The following is a 21,465-nucleotide window of genomic DNA, read 5'->3' as shown; positions in this document are numbered from 1 at the left end:
ACACAGACTGTCCAAGGAGGATATTTGCTGTTTTTCACTCACTACAAATGGCAGCTCAGAGGATCTCACTGGATTAGTATGGGCTGTGGATGTGGGCTCCGGGCTCTCGGATGCAGTGCACCAGATTGAGGTCTGATGTGCTGCAGAAGTTGTATTTGCCACCCGGTGTCACTATTCTGGAGTCCCGTAGCTGTGACTGGAGAATTCTGCAACATTTCCCACTTCTAAAGCTTGGGGATTCGAGAAATCTGTGCCCGACTGGCTGCCAAAGCTTGTCAGGGGGACCCAGTGCTAGGCCGATTTCTAGGTGTAAAAGCCAGGCAGATTTGCTCACTCAAGAAAATCTGTTTTTGCAGGTTTGCTTTGAGTTCCAAGATACAGATCCTGGTAAAATTGTTTGCTGCGCTAATGCCCTGGGTTTCTTCTGGTAGCTGGGTTCCTGAGTGTGGTCTGGACCAGCAGCGTCAGGATCACCTGGGACTTATTAGAAATGCAAACTCTCCGCCCCCACCCAAGAACCCGCTGAGTTGGAAACTCTCAGAGCAGGGCCCAGCAATCTGTTTTAACAAGCTCTCCAGGTGATTCTGCTGCAGGCGAAAGTTTGAGAACCACTGGCCTTGAGTGTAAAAATTACTGGGCTTTGTCACAGCTGTCAGGCTGTGCTAGTTAAAAAGTTAAAGCCCTCGTGGAGTCTTCAATTCTCTTAATGTCAGAATGTCAGACCAGGGTGCAATTCTCAGTTCTCCTTCTGTCAGACTGAGATAGATAGGTGTGAGTTTCGGTTAGTCCAGACAGGAAAACAGACAATTGGAGTACCATGGGACAGCGCTACAGTAGAGGCTTCGAGAAACCTGCATGGGTGGAGGGAGCAGGGGAAGAGTGGTAGTTTCAGAGGACAAATACGATTGTGTCCCACCCTGATGAAAACCTTTCAGAGACTGCCCAGTTCTTGGAATAAAGTCTGTCTCCGTAGATCCCTTTCATGCCTCCAGTGTCTCCTTTTGATCTCCATTTTGCACATAGCACCTGCCTCATTGTTGGCTCTGAGTGCATGCTGCACCCCCAAAGGTGTCCAGCTCCTATCCACCCATATGTGGCCTCTGCAGGAGCTGCCCTTCCGTCCACTGCCAGGGGCCCCATGCTTCTCCCTGGCCTCCTAGTACACTTACAGCCCAGCTCCCACCCGTCCTTTGCAATCTTCTCTGACCTCCCAGGGTAGGTCAGATCAGCTCTCATTGTACAGTGTGCTTGTTCGAACTTATCACATTGTAATTATCTAATTGTATAATTACTGGTTTATTGCTGATGTGGAATTAAATGTAAACTCCATGGGTGAGGGGTGGGGAATTCTTGCCCTCTTGACTGTCCCAAGGGCCCAGCACACAGCAAGCTTTATTATTGGATGAACGAATGGTGGAGCAGTCCTCATCTTTGTTGTTAGGACACATGGGCTGGTTAATATATTACATTTTGATTGAGGTGTCACCTGAGTTTTAGACCCCTCCATCCCTCCCATCCCCATCCCCACCCTTGTCCCCACCCTCGTCCCAGGAGCATTTGCTACCACCATCTCATTCTACTATGGGAAAGTCAGGTCCCTAGCACTGTGGCAGTGAAATTTCATAAGTTGGTTCTAACTTGGGGTCTGCCCTGTGGGACACTAGAGAGAAGTTCTTGAGTATCAGTATTTCAGGGATATGGGGAAGGAAGAACTCCTTTGCTTTTGCAGACATTCATAATACATGGGTCAGAAGCCAGCAGCCTGAAGAGTAAAGGTGGCCCTGGAAGGTTTTCAGGGAAAATGACTGTTACCTCCTCTTTCCTCGGGGCTTCCAAGAAGCGCTGCCTCCTTCTCTCACAGAAGTTGATGGCAGGCAGGGGGTTGTGGGTTGTGTTTCTTCCCACCCACTTCCAAATCTATTTGATAGAAAATATGCACTCCTTTGCCTATTTTAGTCAATTTACTTTGGCCTGGTTAAAGCCAGTGTTTTTTATTCCTATTCTAGAAGGTAAAGGCATGCAAATTGCCCTTCAGAAGCAACAGCTGTGCAACATTGGGACATTTGTCTACATTAAGAATCTCAGCCTTGCTGATTTAATAGAAAGCTTGACAATAGCTTATAAAACTACATATATTGAGAATGAGGGCTCATGTTTTGTGAAAGATTGGGGTTTCAAGACCTAGAGGGTAAAGAGGCTGACGTGCTTATGGGAATCTTTTGATAGAGGAACTGGTAATCTGTTCACTATTTTATTTGCACATTGATTGTTGTGTGGTTTTTGTTTTTACATTTGAGGCTCAGCATACTCTCATACCTATTGTAAACGTCTGCTAGATTAAGTGAATGTAATAAAACACAGTAAATTTGGGAAAAATTATAAACCCAATTCCTCACTCACTGTCAGAATACTGTAGCTACCATCTGCCAGGAGTGTTGATAGCAGGAAGAACTATAATTTTGTGCTTTGATAACCTATGTTGTCTGTTTCCTTTATCTTCATCAGCTGCCATTTTTCTTCATAGCTTCAATGCATTCCATGGCTGGCTCGCTCCTTCCTTCCTTCCTTCCTTCCTTCCTTCCCTCCCCCCACCAATCCCTGTGAGGCTGTCTCCCTGCTCCTTCATGTTGCCTTACCCCGTTCTCTTCTTGCTGTCAAGGGCAGTAATTATAGTAGTACTAACAACAGGACCATTTTATTTGACTATAAAGCATTTAAAGGATTTGAAGGTGGAGATTTTGACCTATTTGACCCCCATAGATGTCAAAACTGAAGTCTGTAGAGGTCAAATGAGTTTTCCCAAAGTCTCACATTGCTTAAATTGGAATCCATGCATGTCTAACTCCAAAACCCACACCTGTTTTCGTAATATTCCTCTTGTTTTCACCTGCTCATCCAAGCTCAGAGAAGCACCATAATTTCCAGTGTCTGATCCTCCTTCTAGACTTTCCAATATTGCTGAGTAAAGTTACAAAGCTGGACCCACTTTTTGTTTTAAAGCTCCTTTTTTGGAAATAATTTCAAACTTACAGGAAAATTGCAAGATTAGTACAGAAAACTCCAGTACACCAGTTGTTAACATTTTGCCACATTTATTTTGTTTGATATACATATTTTTTTCTGAACCATTTGGGAGTAAGTTGCTAACATGACCCCCTCCCCCACCTTTGCTGTGCCCCCTTGAAGACTCACTGAAGGAGACAGCCTTGTATTCTGGGAGAAACACCGAGGCCACCCAGGGTGAGTTCCTCTGCCTCCACCCAAGCGCAGCCTTTACCTTGTCCCTCTAGAGCTGAGGGCCCTGCTCCCAGGAGTGACACTGTGAGCTGCTCACTTGTGAGCCCTTTAAATTAAACTCATATTCTAAAACACATGCACTGCCTTCCTGGAAATTGGCTCTCTCTAGCACTTAAAAAATAGATCCTCCTCTATGGCAAGGTAACACAAAGGCAAGTGAAAAGGGGCTCCTTGAATGTTTTACCAACTCCAGAAAGAGGGGAGAAAGGAGATTCGCCTCTGCTTGTTATCCGGAGCTGTAGGTGAACTGTTCTGCTGATAATTGAAGTCTATCTGCAGAACAGTTATCAAGGGCAGTAACCTTTTTTCTAGCAACGGCCTCAGATAAAACTTGTTTTTCTTATTAATAATTTTGTTTTTACTTCCTTTGATATAAACCATCCCTGTGGCCATAAAGTGACATTTTTGAAAGTGGAAATAGACGGAAAAATGTCCTGCCTGTTCAGTGTGGGATGGAGGGGAAGGTGCAATTTTCCATATTTGACAGGCCCATTAAAGCAGGATTTCAGAGTATATTCACTAACAAAATGTACTGATTTACCCATTATAATGAAAATTAGCTTAAGTATCTGAGTCAAGTAAAATTTCTAGCATTTTTAAGAGCTAGAAAATCAGGCCTTTACCAAATGTAGATAATAATTGAAGACAAGTTTTAAAAATGCCTTAGGGAAATAATATTAATAAAATGTCAAGACAAATGGATAAACAAAAATATAGCATATACACAATGGAATATTATTCCGCCTTAAAAGGGAAGTCAACTTTTACAAATGATACAACATAGATGAACCTTGCAGACATTATATTGAGTTAAATAAGCAAGAGACAAAAGGACAAACAGTGTATGATTCCACCTATACGAGGTACCTAGAATAATGAAATTCATCCAGACAGAAAGTAGAATCATGTTGATCAGGGGTTGGAGGGAGGAGAGAATGGTGAGTCATTATGCAATGTTTCTGTTTGGGATGATGAAAAAGTTCTGGAAATGGATAATTGTGATGGCCGTACAACAATGTGAATGTACTTAATGCCACTGAACTGTATACTTGCAAGGTTAAAATGGTAAATCTTATGTCATGTATATTTTACCATAGTAAAACATTTCTTAAATGCCCCAGTTGCCAGATATATGCATATATATACACACGTGCACACAGATACGCATATGTGTATGTATAAATGTTAATCAGCCTCTCACTTATCTATGTTTCGTTTGATATCATTCAAATTAGATGCCATAAGTTAGAACTCGAGTTTAGGGTTGTCACACTTTTTTTATGTCTTGAAGTTTTCATTCGTCCTTTTTTTTTTTTTTTTTTTTTTTGAGAAGGAGTTTTGCTCTTGTTGCCCAGGCCAGAATGCAGTGGCATGATCTCAGCTCACTGCAACCTCCTCCTTCCCAGTTCAAGTGATTCTCCTGCCTCAGCCTGCCGAGTAGCTGGGACTACAGGCGCCCACCACCACACCTGGCTAATTTTTTATATTTTTGGTAGAGATGAGGTTTCACCGTGTTGGGCAGGCTGGTCTCGAACTCCTGACCTCAGGTGATCCACCTGCCCCGGCCTCCCAAAGTGCTGGGATTACAGGTATGAGCCACCGCGCCGGCCTTATTTGTCTTCCTCAAAAACCCCATTTCCCCTCCTGAGCCTGCAGGGAATTGACATTTTGCAGAAGTTTGAGTTTCCTGATAGGAAGAAATGTGGTGATTAGTGAATATTGGAGCGCCTAGCTCACACTCGCCCACACCCGTGCATGTCCAGGACAATGCTAACATGAAGGCAGTTTGCACTTGAGAGGTACTCCTGCAGGATCTTGCAAGGATCTGGCGGCGCCCATCTGTTTGTGGAGCGTGCAGCCAGGAGGATCTGCTCAGAGGTGAGACTGCACCAGGGCTCCCTTTTGTATGTCCTAGGTCTTGGGGGGTGAAGCCTTTGACTAGTGTGGCTGATCTCTGCCATGCTCTTTTGACCTGTTTCTTTTTACTTTGTTCTGAATTGTTCTTTAAGTGAAGGAAGCAAATGTTCAAAGAAGGGATGAGCTCTCTACTCTGACCCCAAACCTCACAGATGGTGAGGGCCTTGTTCTGGTGTTTATTGGATTCCAATCCTTAGTGCTTTTCTGGTTCACGTTTCAATATGTGCTTTCCAGAAATCAAAACACAGAAATCTACATATTTACGGCGGCGGGGATGGGGGTGGGGGCTGCGGGGAAACGGGGGACTGTGCTGGGCTGTTGGGAAGAACCCACTGGAAATGAGAAAGTTCCTCCTTTCTGCTCAGGGATGGATCCCAGTATATTTTGCTTGTCACATCCAGACCTTATCCAACTCCTCAAAGACTGACTTCATCATGGCAGAGAAGGGTTTCCTCTTAGTCTGTCTCTGAGGTCAAAAGGGGAGGTCTTTCCTCAAGCATTAGGTTGTATTTTTGTTAGGATGAGTGAGTGAGAAGAGAATATATTAAGTAGTCCTATGAAGGTCTTTGCTGCTGGTAATGTGTGTGTATCTAGAAGTCTGACCACATAATTAGCTGAGAAAGGTCCGTCTTTGAGTGTCGAATGATATTTGCATCTTCAGAGTTAATTATAAGATGTCAGAGCCGTAAGTCAAATTTCATGTTTAGGTCTTTATTCTAATTCTGTGTCCAAAGAGTAGTATAAAAACAAAGTAGGCCTGGCATGGTGGCTCACACCTTTGTAATCCTAGCACTTTGAGAGGCCAAGTTGGGTGGATCACCTGAGGCCAGGAGTTCGAGATCAGCCTGGCCAACATGGCGAAAACCTGACTCTACTAAAAACACAAAAATTAGCTGGGCACGGTGGCGGAGGTTGCAGTGAGCCGAGATGGTGCCACTTAATTCCAGCCTGGGAGGGCGAGACTCCATCTCAAAAACAAACAAAAACAAAGTAGATGTTTAGTTATAGTTATATTATAAGAGAATCACTGCTATTCATTCTTGCCACAAACATTTGAGTGTTTTCTATGTACAAGAACTGAATTTTCTTTTCTTTTTTTTTTTTTTTTTTGAGATTGGATCTCTCTTTGTCTCCCAGGCTGGAGTGTAGTGGCACGATCACAGCTCATTGCAGCCTCAACTTCCTGGGCTCAAGCGATCCTCCCACCTCAGCCTCCCAAGGAGCTGGGAGTACAGGCACATGCCACCATGCCCGACTAATTTTTGTATTTTTTGCAGAGATGATGTTTAGCCACATTGCACAAGCTGGTCTCGAGCTCCTGGGTAAGCAATCCTCCCACCTTGACCTCCCAAAATTCTGGGATTAAAGGCATGGGCCACTGTGCCTGGCCCAAGCACAGAATTTTTATTAATGTAAGAGATTTCTTTATCTTTTTTTTCTTTTTTTTGAGATGGAGTCTTGCTCTGTTGCCCAGGCTAGAGTGAAGTGGCACAATCTTGGCTCACTGTAACCTCCGCCTCCCAGGTTCAAGCGATCCTCCTCCCTCAGCCTCCTAAGCTGAGATTACAGGCACATGTCACCATATCCGGCTAATTTTTTTGGTATTTTTAGTAGAGACAGGGTTTCAGCATGTTGGCCAAGACTGGTTTTGAACTCCTAACCTCAAGTGATCCATCTGCCTCGGCCTCCCAAGTGCTGGGATTACAGGTGTGAGCCACTGCGCCCGGCCGATATTTCTTTGTCTTGACCGTTTTTTTTTTTTTTTAAAGACAGAGTCTCGCCTTGTCACCCGAGCTGGAGTGCAGTGGCGCAATCTCGGCTCACTGCAACCTCTGCCTCCCTGGTTCAAACGATTCTTGTGCCTCAGCCTCCTGAGTAGCTGGGATTACAGGCATGCTACACCACGCCTGGCTAATTTTTGTATTTTTAGTAGAGACGGGGTTTTGCCATGTTGGCCATGCTGGTCTCAAACTCCTGGCCTCAAGTGATCCTCCCGCCTCAGCTTCCCACAGTGCTGGGATTACAGGTGTGAGCTACTATGCCCGGCCTATCTTAACCTTCCGATGGCCTACGTGTTTAATTCCAAACAATGTAGAATGATTAAATCAGGATAATTGGGGTTATCCTATCACCTCAGCATTTATTTCTTCTAAGCATTTAATTACAGATCTTAGAATTGTTAGTGGCTTTAGACTAACTCTTCTCATTTGTCAAATGAGAAAAACAAGGCCTAGAGAACCTAAGTAACTTGCCTAATGATTTAGAATCCAGAACTGCTATGTCTCTACCAGTATATACTTTCCCCTTCGCATCCTTCACTAATTGCTTAAGAGCAAAAGTATGCAGTTATGGCCGGGTGCGGTGGCTCACACCTGTAATTCCAGCACTTAGGAAGGCAGAGGCAGGAGAATAGCGTGAGCCCAGGAGTTCGAGATCTGCCTGGGCAACATAGTGAGACCTCGTTCTCCACAAAAAGGCAGGGGGATGGGGAAGACAAAACCCCCAAAACCCAAGTGTAACTACCCGCAAAAGTATGCAGTTATACATTTCATCTAACATATACAAATATTAAATATTTAACAGACACCAAACATTTAATAATTTTGCTTGTCTTCTCCAGCCTGAGAAAAGCTTTGACAGATGTCCTATCTCTAAAACACACTCACCGGAAGCGTGAGTCATTGCTGCTGGGTCCTCTTAGTAAGTTTCCTTAGAAGCGCACAGAACATTTAACATGTTCTCTATCCTGGGAGTGCTGTTCAAAAAGCAGAAGCAGCCTGAGGGCATCTTCTTTTGCCACCAGGTGGCACGCTTGTGAATTGGGAACTGGTGGAAGGAATGAGTCAAGGTGAGGGTTGCACTAAAATGAATCTCCCAGCTGGGCAATGTTGAGGAATCTGAGTGGGGAAATGCTTCATCACAGAGAATGAAGTCTGTCTGATTTGCCCAGAGATCACAAAAATAAAAGACAGAAAAACAGAACATGAAGATGCTACAGGAAAGGTGGGATTGGCACAAATGATACCTTGGCACTATGTCCGTGTGGTTTAAGGCAGAAAATTGAAGGGCTGACTTGGCCCTGAGGAGGAAACTACTCAGCAGCAGAGGCAGGAAGGGCCCAAACTACAAGTGAATCCACCCAGGTTGAACGCCCACACAGAGGTGTGCGGGTGGAAGGTGGGTGGGGTGGGGTGGTGCAGCCTGACTGCCTCCGCTGCAAAGGATGTGCCTTTGTGTGCAGTGTGACATCCCTCTCTAGCCTTGGCGAGCCTGGGAACCACTTCGTCTCACATGTCCTGGGAAATGTGGGACCTACATGTACCATAGGCGCCTTTGTACCACTGAGAGTCTCCCGAAAAGAGTAGGTCCAAAAAAGGGGGGGGCTTGAGCCCAAAATGGGCTTCTGCACCTTATTGACACATGCATCAGCTCCTGGGCAGGTCAACTTAGGAGCCCTTCTAGTCACCCCTCTGGCTATCCCTCCCCTCAGTTCCTTCTTTCTTTATTGCCATCTTCCTCTGTGGATGTTCATCTCCCCAACTCTTCATTCTGAGCCCTCTGGAAGCACCCTGTGTCTTCATGCTGCCATCAGGCACTGTCTCCCACACTCACTGACTCCGAGGGTCCTCCCTCCACCTCCTCCCCCAAACTCCTCCCTGACACCAGCCAGCCCCCACAGTTGCTGCTCCCCCAGCAGCACAACAAAGCTCCCTTCTTCCATGTCCCACTTCTGCCATACCAATGGCCAGGTCTGCTTCTGCTGTACCAGTCGCCAGGCTGTGCATCTAGAGATCCTGGTTTGACTCCTGTGGGCAAAGCTCTGGTGGTTCTGACACGCAGCTGGGGTTGCTAATGAGTGTGTGAGTTCTATGATTGTTTCTCCTCACTGCTGTCAGTGGCCAGTCCTGTGCCCTGGAGACTTGGGGGTGGGTTCCCCATCCTTCTCTGCTCCCCAACCTACTGCCTTGTCCTGAAATTCTAGTGTCCATCTATTTTGCCACTAAAAGTAATGGCAAAAACCACAATTACTTTTGCACCAACCTAATAGAAGGCCCTGTGCACTGTCTGATCTGGCATTTCCTGGTTCTCCTTTAGCAGTGGAGTCATTGTCATCTCTATCCTACTTGAGCCACCCTGGGCCTTGTCATTTCTCTCTGGCCCCTCTGTTCTTTGTAGTCTCCACTCCCTCCCTGGGGGATTTAATGGATACCACTACCACCCTCTGTGTGCCAGTAAGACTCCAGAGTATATCTGTGGTCTCGACCTGTCCCCACCTCCTGCCTCCAGTTTCCAGAACCTTTTTGCTGCTGCCTGCTGGGCCAAATGCCTCAAACTCTGTTTTACCCCTCCAATCTATTGGCACCCCATCTCCCCATCATGTAAGACAAAACCAGGGATATTTTTCTCCTTCTTCTTCACTGTCCAGGGCCAGCCCACCCAAGGTCCCAGGCTCACCTGGCATATAGCCACCCCTCCCCTTCATCCCACCACGTCTGGTTGATGCCTTCATCAGCTCTTTTCTGGGTCGCTGACTGGTTGTCTCCTGGCTGACCTTTCTCCGGTTCTGTTCCCCTTGCACTGTCCTTCATGGCTCCCAGAGGAGTCCTCCTAAAACATACATCTGCAGCTCACCCCCTTACCATGACGGAGGAGGCCTCAGGGGGTCCTGCCCTCCGTCCCTCTCTGGCCTCACACCTGCAGCAATTCTGAATGATTTTGTGACTCCTAGGCACTGACGCTACTGGTTCTGTGATATTTGGTCTTGAATGTCTCTCCCTTCTCCCCTGACCCAAGTGATAGACCTTTCTCCTCTTCTACCCCTCAGCCTGGCCACACACATCACTTGTTTTGAGCCCTAGGAATCTTTTTCTGAGCCCTCTCCGCGTGCCCACTGCCTTAGTTTCCCAGCTGACTTCTACATAATACTCTGCCCTGTGTTTTAGCCTGTACTTGCTTCATTGTATGGTAATTATGTGAGTCTGTCTTCCCCACGGGGCTGTGAGCCCCTTCTTTGTACTCCCAGGCCAAATGATAGGAGCTCAATTCCCATTTCATCAATGAGGACACATCACACAAGTGCTTGCTTTGTTACTGATCCAGCCTTGTTTGCCATTAATTACTGACACTCTAGCTTTAGCTTTATTTCTCTGTTCTGTGATTCCCCTGTGTCAATTAGTTCATCATCTTTAGACCAACCTTGAAATATACTTAAGGAGCTACTTAAAAAAAAAAAAAAAAAAAAAAACTAAATATGCTGTAATGAAGTCTGTTATTTTGTGAATTTTAAATGGCTAATCATTTTAAAATGGTATAATGCTATTGCTTGAAACCTTAAACTGTCCAAATTCTGTAAAATCACTAAATATCATGTACATAATACAGCACTGAGACCTGGCATGCAGATAGGACATATCTTTAATTTTTAAAAGCTAAACAGAAATTTGCATTGTCCAAAGGAACTGGTTTCTCAGGCCTGGACATGGGAGTATTACAATGAAAGATAAGGAGGAGATGATGTCAAACAGTTACCTATCATTCACCTCATGACTAAACCTGAGTAGGTTTTTTGTTTTTCTTGAAATGGGGCCCTACTCTGCTCCTCAGGCTGGAGTGCAGTGGCACAATCTCAGCTCACTGCAGCCTCGACCTCTTGGGCTTAGGTGATCCTCCCACGTCAGCCTCCTGAGTACCTGGGGACTACAGGAGCGTGCCACCACACCTGGCTAATTTTTGTATTTTTTGTAGAAATGGGGTCTCACCATATTGCCTAGGCTGGTCTATAACTCCTGGACTCAAGTGACCTGCCTGCCTCGGCCTCCCCAAGTGCTAAGATGACAGGTGTCAGCCAGCACTCCTAGACCTGAGCAGATTTTACTCCTGAGTTCTGCCTAAATAAGTGCTTTAATCTCTGTATTACTGGATTAAAGATAGATCTGAACTTTCTCTTACCCAGAAAAATCTTTGGAAATAGAAAGTGTGATCCATCCAGGCATGTTCTCAAACTTTTCCATGGAACTACTTTTAAAGATTGGAGGTACCAGGGATTTGAGTGGGACATTTGGGAATATGTAGTTGTAAAGTGATTCAGTTTCTTCGAAAACTCATTTATTTCCTCCTCAAAAAAGTACGTTTGATTTTACCTTCTATATTACAATATGTAAAACAATATGAAAGACTGTTTAAAATTATTTACCACTGAGTGAAATCGACCTTCAAGAAGACTCATAATCAACTTTGGGAGGCCAAGGCGGGTGGATTACCTGAGGTCAAAAGTTCGAGACCAGACTGGTCCACATAGTGAAACTGCATCACTACTAAAAATGCAAAAATTAGCTAGGTGTGGTTGTGTGCCCCTGCAATCCCAGCTACTTGAGAGGCTGAGGTGGGAGAATTGCTTGAACCCAGGAGGCAGAGGCTGTAGTGAGCCGAGATCGCGCCACTGCACTCCAGCCTCAGCGACGACACAGCAAGACCCCGTCTCCAAAAAAAAAAAAAAAAAAAAAGACTCATAATCAAACATCCTCAATGAAAAAGCATTGCTCTGTAGGGTGATGCCACAAATTATTTAACCATTCTTTCCTTTCTGCCCTTTTGCATCTTCTGTACTGTAGGCATTCCTTCCCCCTGCACTTAGTACGTGCTATATTCCGGGCACTGGACAGAGACCTTACTTTGGATTGTGAGAGCTCACAGTTTGGTTGGGTTGGGGTCACCGTAGGACTAGCTTTTCCTGAAGCACCACACCCCTTCGTGCTTTGAGAACTTCGTCTTCACCTTCCTTTTCCTTGAATACACATAGAAACACATACACATGCAAACACATACACAAGGTCTTCCTGGCTCAGCTCTCCCCTACACCCTTTCATGGTCCTTCCGGGCAGCACAGGCCTGTAGCACGTGCGTCACCTCTTGATGTTTTTATTTCATTAGCATTATGTCTTTGTATGCACAGGGCTGTGAGTTCCCGCATGAACATCTAGTTCTGGTTACGCAGTACATGCATGTGGAAAGGTCAGACTTGAATGACGATGGTGCAGTGGGCTCCCCACAGTAGAACAGGGACATTTTTGGGATTCTCTGTTGCATGGCTTCCTTTGGTTCATGTGGGTGATGCAGAGTTGATTTAGTCTCCCCACTGCTGGGCAAGAGTGTTTTGAGGACTCGTGTGGTTTTCACTGAGCTCATACTCCCCCTCCCCAATCTGCACGCTATTTCCAGTATCATCTCTTTGTTTGTAAAGCCTCATGGGTGTTGTGGGCGATTACTGGGATCCTTCCATCATGGTTTTCATCCAGTTTATTCCTATGGGGATATAAAAGTATGTCTGAAACAGTATGATATACAAATCATTAGCTTTTTTATTACGAATTGTGGTTAAACACTATGTGAACCGGAGAGTAGTTGAACTGCAATGCACAGGCTCTGCCCTAGTCACAGTTCTTCCTGCTCCACTTCCCCAAAACTAGAATAGGCCTCTCTAATGTGGTGGGTGTTGTTCCCCGCCATTATTTTGTCTAGTTCCTTATATTTGTGTCCAAAGGAGGACAGTTTAGAAAGGATGACAGTTTAGAAAGGACTTCCTTACTTTTAACCGCAGCTATCAATCCAGTTGTTGGAGCTTTAGCCTTTTGTGAAGGATAGAAAGACCTTGCAGTCGTGGTTGACCTGGGCCAGCCACTGCTGAAGTTGCCGGGGAGCACCCCTGGGCTCCATCAGCAGGTCGCTCCTACTTCCACAGATTACTGCGCCCAGAATTGCAGTCTCAACTAGTCTGTGAATTGACGTGTTAAAAAAAAATACTACAGGTATGCTTTGAATATTTCATTTTTACTTAAAAACAGAAGGTGGACAGTTGCCTATCTTTTAATGGAGGGCCAAAGCCTCTTCTTTGAGTTTTGGTTGAGCGATGGGCTTTCTCAGGAAAGTTCTGAGCTGCCATTCTTTCCATACACCACACCCACAATGCAGGGTCTGTGATTCCTTATTTCTGTGTCCTTAAATGGAGTACTTGTGAAACAACCCAAATGCAGAACCCCTGCTAAGTTTTTGTAAATTGGAGGCCCTCCTCCAATCTGCTAATGTTTGCCCACATTTAATTCAATAGTAGGCTTTCTTTAGTTGAGCGACCCATATAAAGCCTTTCTTAGTTATGGAAAAATTAGCATCTTTCTCCCCAGAAGCACACACTCATTTTTCACCAATTTTCATAATGTGCACTTTATACATTTAATTTATACATAATAAAATATCAAATACAACTCCCTTAAGCAGGTTTGGGGATAAAACCAGATGACTCATGGTGTGAGCAGAAGAGCGAAGATACACTAGAGAAGAACTTAATAGTATTGGACATTAAAAATGCCTTAGGCAGGGTCACTGTGGTTTAAAATAAGAGCTTCCAGGTCTTTCCGCTCAGAGTTAAAAGACCTTCTCCTGCCAATGCTTATTTAGTATAAGCTCAACTGTATAGAAAAACTAAATAAAAATAGTGAAGCAATTAATTTTTTAATGACGTGATTTAAAACAACATTGAGGGGCTCACAGAGGCTAATAATAGAGGCCAGTGTGATCAGATAAAAAAGCGTCAAGATAGCTGAGGCAGGTTTTAGGTTTAGCTGGGCTTAAAGAATTGTTGAGTTTTTAAAAAATTAATTGTGGTAAAATACATGTAACTTAGGATGTACTATTTTTAAGTGTCCCAGTTCTGTGTGGCACCAAGTATCTTCACAATGTTGTGTAACCATCACTACTAATCATTTCCAGAACTTCTTCATATCCCAAACAGAAACTGTACTTACTAAATAATAACTGTCCATCCCCCTCTGTACTCCCTCCCCACACCTTGATTAACCTGTTCTACTTTCTGTCTCTGTGAATTAGCCTATCCTAGGTACGTCATATAACTGGTATCATACAATATGCCTTTGTGTCTGGCACATTTGACCTAGCATACTGTTTGCAAGGTTCATTCATGTGTGGCATGTATAGAATGTTACTTTTTTTTTTTTTTGGCTGAGTAATGTTCCATTGTATGTATATACCACATTTTATCCATTCATAAGTTATTGGACCACATTTGGGTTGTTTCCACCTTTTGGCTTTGGTGAGTAATACTGCTGGGAACATTGCTGTACAAGTATGGGTTTGAGTTTCTGCTTTCAATTATTTAGGTTGAATTGTATACTACTAGTGATGAGGGAGACATAGCAAGTACCTGAAGAGGTTATAAGCCAGAGGGTGTGTTGGCATTTCTTTTATTTTGAACTATCACTAAAATCTCGCATTGTTGACTGTTCATAAATGTCCCCTTCCTCCTTTATGCTCTTTGAGAGCAAAGGCCATTTTCTAGGTTCAGCACTTATCAAGTAGCTGGGATAAGTATTTATTGAATAGTTCCTGGAGTTCCTAGCTTAAAGCCATCATTCCTTATGGTACTAGTTGGTCTCCAGAGTGTTGGGTTTTACCACCTATCCTTTTTTTGGGTTAATTAATTAACATGTGTTCAGGGAACAGAAAACAACTCTTAATATTAGCCTTAGCCAAACATAATTTGGGAAGTACATTTGCTAATGCAAAAAGTCCTGGGGTAAATAAAACACAGTTCAACAAACATTTGTTAAGAACTTGCTATCTACCATGCACATTTCAAAATTTGGAATTTCAGAGCAATTTCAAAGCTAAGTTGGAATACCTTTTTGAAAGGCGTTCTCTTAATATGAACCTATACTCTTAAAAAACTTTACGTTTTTTAAAAATTGTGAGACTACTATAACAATATTAAAGAATTTTAAAAAGAGAATAAACATTACAGTCCCACCCTAATAAAAGCCCTATTTTCGTTTTATAATGTGAGTTTATAAATCATTTATTTTGAAAATAAAACCCTGAATACTTCTGGTGGCAATTATTTTAATTATTTTTTAAAACTCTAGAAGTGAAGCATGAACTCATGATCTTGAGTTTAGAGGGCCCTTATTTGGAGGGATGCGTGGCTGTTTGACTTGATGAAGCCAAGCTTTTCTTGGTGGAGCAGCAGAATCGACATGGGTCATCTTTTGGGGATAGATCTGTAGACTGTTGACATCTGTTATAGGGACTGGGTGTTTGTTTAGGAGCCTATCCTCTCTTTATTCTTTCATATGCTCAGGATTGAAGAAAATGTTTTCATTACTGTGCTAGAGGGAAAAGGACGATTTAGGATCCTTACCTGCGGGATCTAAGACCTTGGAGTGGATGTAGGAGATAATGGACACAGTTGAACATCAGTACAAGGCAAATGAGTGATGGGCTGCCTCTGTTGGTGGGATTTAGTGAGGACAGGTTATCGCAACATGGAGTGGCTAGGGAACAATATCCATGAAGAGGCTGTCTTCAGCGGGGCTTTACACAAGACAAGACGTGTCCAAGGGACACAGGCAGAAAGGATGATGGGCATGACAATGGATGAAGAATGTTCTCAGGATCCTTAGCCAGTCAGCCTAAGGAGAGGCAGGTTGGGTCCAGGGAAAACAGCTAGAAGTTAACCCCATGGCAGTTTCTTTAAAGTTGTAAGAGCTGCTACTGTTGTTAGCTGCTGCTGCCTCTGTTGTGGTTTTGAGGCTGGGGATGGAGTTGTTAAAAGGATATTGTTTTAGGCTGATGGACCTCAGAGTTTTGAGGGAGGATGAGTTGGGGTGGGGTGGGTGGCGGCTGGCGGGGAGTCCTTTAGGAGAGGATGTTACCTCTGTGAAGTAGTTGGCTGGTCTCGGGTGGGACAGCAGGAATGGAAGGGATGCAGGGTGTGTGGAGGGGGCTCTGAAGGAAAGAATGCTAGGATATGCTGCCCGAGAGGGGGAAGCCAGTAGGAACATGTTCGGCAGATGATGGAAACTCTTCCCATACATAGGAAGTGGGTGAGTCCGGACTGATTTGGAGGGCCAATAAGAAGTTCCATTTCTGGAATAAGTGGGCCTAACATTTACTGTGTTTTCCATGTACCCAAGCATCGTTCGAAGAGCTTTACATAACAGCCTTATAAAATAAGTACTGTTACTATCCCCACTTTACAGATGAGAAGCTGAGGGCAGAGTTGAGTAGGAACTTGCCTCAGGGTTATGCACTTAGTGGCAGAGCCAAGATGCAAGTCCAGACGGTCCTAACTCAAGAGCCAGGCTCTCGCTTGGTGTGCTAAAAGGCTTTCCTGCTTTTCTATGATAGCATGTATTAAAAACTATCCAGTCCTGTTTTAATCTCCTTGCGTGTGTTACTTCACTTAATTCTCAGAAAAACTCTATGAGATGAGGGCATTTTTATCCTCATTTTCCAGGTGTGGAAACTTGGACACAGAGTTAGGGTGATACGCCTATGTCACACAGCCAGACTTAGCTGCATTGGCCTGGTGTGTCTCAGGAAGTCAAGGCTGTTTGACTGGATTGTAATTATCTATATCCATTAGATCAACCCATGAGAAAATGGAATTGATTGAAATAGATTGCAGTGTAAATTCTTTAAGAATTATTGGGTCCAATTTGCTATCAATATCATGCACATTCATTGGGAACCGTTCCTTTTTAAAAGGAATAAATAATATAAATAATAGCATCTCTATTGCTGCCTCTGTTTTTATTATTTAGTGCTCTGTACAACGCTGAAAATAATCCTGGCCACTGCGTGTCCATATTCTTGCTGCCACATTTAGATGCTGCACCTAGTGGACTCAACGTCTCATTCTATAGCCTTTATGACATTGTTGCTGCCTAATAATATTTAATGCTTATAATTGGCCTTACTGTCTTTTGGTCTGGGGTGTACTTTGCTTGACATAATGGAGCTACAGTTGATGCCAGCACAGGCAATATTTGGCTAATAAAGAGGAATTGAGACTGGTCATCTATACACACACCTGCAGGAAACAATTTCCACCCTCCTATAAAGCACCTTCAGTCTGTCCCTACCCACAAGTGCTCTTCTTTCTGTTTCATATGTGAGGGGGTCTCCTGTTTACCTTTAAGCCTGGTTTGGCTACAGATCTCTATTTCTGTCTTGTACTGCCAGAACCACCCAAGGCAGAGGTCTGCATTTGCAGCCTGTAACCCTGGAGCAAACGACACTTCCCACTCAACTGAAATTGTACTTTAGAATTTCCAGCAGTCTCTTTGTAACCAGATTAGGGGTCTTTTGTTCATTCCCTGCCATCTTACTGTGGCATCTGCCCTTAGAGCCACCACCCTCTCTTTGCAACGTTGTACTGCATTGCCTTCTTTGCCACTTAGCCTCTCTCCCTTTTCTTCCTGGTGGTTCTTTTTCTTAAATCTTTTTCTTAAATCTCTCATGACCCTTTCCTACACCCTCTTGGCTGGAAGAGCCCTTTAAGATCAGCTTGGTTGGTTCCTCAAACCCTTTTCTTTAATGATCTGATCTTGTTTTTTAACTTCACAAGGTGTCACTGGACTACCATCATCTGAATTCCAGGTCATAAGCAACCCACTGCTGAGAGGTCCCATTACTGGCCAGGTTGTACCTGTGGGCAAATTACACCTCTCACGTCCCCTCCCCTCAGAATATGCCCCCATCCCCTATCCTCAGCCATCCTGAAGTTGTGTGGCTCACTCAGATCAGTCCTCATCTGCAACCTTGCATATGGTGGCAGGGGACATAAATCTGATGTGCATAAACCATTCCCTTCACCCTTCTGCAAGAGGTGACTGAAGGCCCTAGGAAATCTTGTTATCACACTGCCCCAGCCCACCTCACGTGGGGACCTTGCCTTCTGCCTCCTCACTGAGGTCTTCCCTGAGTCAATCTTTTGCTTTTTCATCCCGCTGTTATGGCCCTCCTCTGACAATCTATGGTGTCTTTTCCTCTTTATTCTGAATTCCTTACTGTAGGTTCTCATTACTTCGGCCTGCGACCAGCATGTTTCACTCATTTCCCTGAATCTAGTTGATTCTCTGGGATCTCACTGTGCATGTCACTTCTCTGCTGAAAAACCTAGATTGAATCTACAGGGTCCCTGAGGTACATTCCCAGAATTTACATCCAGAAGTTCAGGACCCTTGATGGATCTGGTTTCACTCCACGTAGTTTCACCTGTCACGTGCTCTGCAAGGTACCCTGTTTTTTAGCCAGGCTGGTTTCTGAATAACTCTAGAGGCTTTGTGCTCACTTCACTGCCAGCCCTTTCTTCATGCTGTCGTCATCTTCTCCTCCTCCTCCTTTGCCCTTATGATATGGTTACACTGCAGCCCACCTCTTGCTTTTTCTTCAGATTGACAGTAAACCTCATAGCTATGTTTTACTTCAGTAGTTCTATTGTTTTTAGAGAGACAGAGTCTCGCTCTGTCACTCAGGCTGGAGTGCAGTGTTGCAATCACAGTTTGCTGCAGCCTCGACCTCCTGGGCTTAAGTGATCTCCCATCACAGCCTCCCGCCTCAGCCTCCCATATAGCTGGGAATACAGGTGCCCACTACCATGCCCAGCTAATGTTTTTTCTAGTTTTTGTAGATGTGTTGGGCAGGGGGTCTCACTGTGTTGCCCAGGCTGGTCTCGAACTCCTAGGCTCAAGCAGTCTTCCCACCTCAGCCTCCCAAAGTGCTGGGATTACAGGCGTGAGCCACAGCACCTGGCCAGCAGTTTGTTCTTTAAACCCTGAAGTGTATGTGAGGACCATGTGTCACACTAGCATGGACTTTTCCCCAGCATCTAGCATGGTGCTTTTATAGATGATAATTCATGAATAGATATTTGAATACATGGAGGCATGCATGGCTGAATGAATTGGCTGTTGTAAAATGTCTAGGGTTCAGGTTTCATATTCAGAGCTTAAAGTTTGCATCTTTATAAACTAAATAGTTTCATATCTAGGAAACCTATTTAGGCATTAGGGTGTTAAAACAGGTGTATCATTTTCTGCCTTAATGTTTAGAGATTTGTGAATAGTTCTCCTTTTGATGAACATTGCCATGTAAAGAGAGTTATATAGAAATAACTGAATTCACACAGTTTTAAGGAAAAGCTATTCTATGTCATGGTCATGTATATTCTGCCAAAAAGAGTGACAGGCCAGTAGTTTTTTTTTTTTTTTTTCCTGTAGTGTGAGATTTTGTTTCTGTTGTTTCTAAGCTGGGTGTCTGCATGTCCACACTGCGAAGATGGCCCATATTCAGAATGAAAACTTGACCCAGTTGTATGTTTAGCCCAGGGAAGGCTGGGACATTCAGCACATCCTGGCTTGGGGACCAAATGTGACCCTCAGGATTAATTGAGGGTTGGAGAAAATAATTTTCTAGATGAACTTAAGAAATTTTAGACAGAACTCTCTTTTCAGCCATAAATAGCAGGGCAGCTTTGTCCTATTTTTATTGTAGAGTACACAGAAGATGGAACTCAGTATTGGAAGAAGTGCTTTATTTCGCCAAGGAAGAAGATCATACTCAACACGATTCTGTTTTTCTTGGCAGGCTCTTCTCAACCATCTGTGAGTCCAGGGGAACCGTCTCCACCATCCATCCATCCAGCAAAATCAGAGTTAATAGTCCGCGTGGGCGACGAGATTAGGCTGTTATGCACTGATCCAGGCTTTGTCAAATGGACTTTTGAGATCCTGGATGAAACGAATGAGAATAAGCAGAATGAATGGATCAGGGAAAAGGCAGAAGCCACCAACACCGGCAAATACACGTGCACCAACAAACACGGCTTAAGCAGTTCCATTTATGTGTTTGTTAGAGGTAAATGCTTGGCTTTCTGCAGTGCTGTGCTTTCGAGAATTTAATATCCTGCTCTTAATTTTGGATGACGTCTGGATGACTGAGCCATAGATAAAATATCTCTGGCTGGGTCTAGAAGGCCTAAAACACATGTTTCTTTACTGTTCTCTCCCATCTTTTGATATGATGCATAGTGGCTTTGGGGTTGGCCCCAGCTGGAGGACTGCAGGACTGTGATACTTTTCCTAATGAGATTACAGTAGGTTTAGCCCATTTGTGCTGGTGCTTTGAGTAAACCCTGAGAATCAATTAGGCCCTTTGGGAAAGCTGCATTTTAATGCCTTGAGATACTAGATACTCCCACTTAGTAAAAACACTTCAGGGAACCAAAGGCCTCTCAAGGCCTAACCAGACTGACACTGCAAAAGATGTGGCCCACTCTTAAGGAGTAAATTTCAGAAAAATAATTTGGTCAGCTAAACATCCCATGTCTGTCATGGGTTCTTTGTAGAGTTGTCCATAGAAAAAAATGTGACCTCATATAAACAAAAGAAAAATAAATACGGTAGTTGGAGTTCTGTGCTTTATTTCCTATGACAAGTTCAGTGATTTGTCTGTGATTTTAATAGCCTTGTCAAGAGTAAGCATGCTGGGCAGGGGTGTATCTTGTAGTTGATGTAAAAACTGTTCCACTGACAGCTTAAGGGACATATCCAAGTGACGGGAGGAGAAATAGAGTCCTGTTTTCTAGTTCTGGGTGTCCCTGGACTGGGGCTGTCTTTGAAACGGGCCTGAGTGAGAGGCCTTATCCATGGTATTGTGAATGAATAATGGATACTTTTATTCTAGATTGGAGATCTTGGGTACCTCCTGAGTTCAGTTCCTCACTACAGTATTTGGATAAGATGATCTGTTCTGTCTTCCTTACGTAATTGTTAGGGAGCCAGGATGGTACAAATTCTAACATGCTCCATCAGGAGGTCATAAAGCTGACTCTAAAGCTTGACTGTGCCTCTCCACTTTATCAGTTGTCCTTTCTGAAATAGGTAGCTGCGAAGAGATATACCCTGGTAAGTCACCACTTCGCCTCAGGGCATGCTTCTGTAATTGCTGAGCTAATCCCTGTGCTGTTCTTTACATTCAGGAAGGTATTCTGCAATTTCCAGGTGGCAATGAAGTATCATGACAATTGAATAAATGAGGAAAACTGTTGAATTGGTTAAATAACTCTAACGGGGCTCACAAACATTCTTTATAGGGAAAGTCATCTTCTGTATCTTGGAACTATCCTTAATTATAACAAATGTAAGATGTTTGAATATTTAAGTAATCTCTGTTACAGCAATGAAGGAAGGTGGGGCATCGTTGTAGGAGCTAGACTCAAGTGACCTACAAAGAGTAGATAGAACAGTAACTAGCTATGGCCTGGGACCATCCATAGTTCAACCATCATGAGGTCATTTATTTGCAAAATAAATTAGTAAGGCTGGGAGATGCATAATTTATCTTGGAAAACTTCTTTTCAAAATTGGTCAAGGTTAAGGATAAAACACAAACCTATTT

General features: G+C 43.9%; 1 protein-coding gene across 4 annotated transcripts in view; it reads left to right on the top strand.

The window, feature by feature from the left end:
* Positions 1-21,465, top strand: part of KIT (KIT proto-oncogene, receptor tyrosine kinase) — an 82,747-nt gene that overhangs the window by 17,831 nt on the left and 43,451 nt on the right. For all 4 annotated transcript variants that reach the window (XM_030818927.1, XM_003268385.3, XM_030818926.1 and 1 more), the window contains exon 2: positions 19,654-19,923. In XM_030818927.1, coding sequence (XP_030674787.1) covers positions 19,654-19,923 — 270 coding nt within the window. The remainder of the gene's footprint in view (positions 1-19,653; positions 19,924-21,465) is intronic.

The sequence above is a fragment of the Nomascus leucogenys genome, chromosome 9 (genome assembly GCF_006542625.1).
Source record: "Nomascus leucogenys isolate Asia chromosome 9, Asia_NLE_v1, whole genome shotgun sequence".
Classification (NCBI taxonomy): domain Eukaryota; kingdom Metazoa; phylum Chordata; class Mammalia; order Primates; family Hylobatidae; genus Nomascus; species Nomascus leucogenys.
The sequence above is the reverse complement of the archived record's forward strand: the minus strand, read 5'-3'. Positions and strand labels throughout refer to the sequence as shown.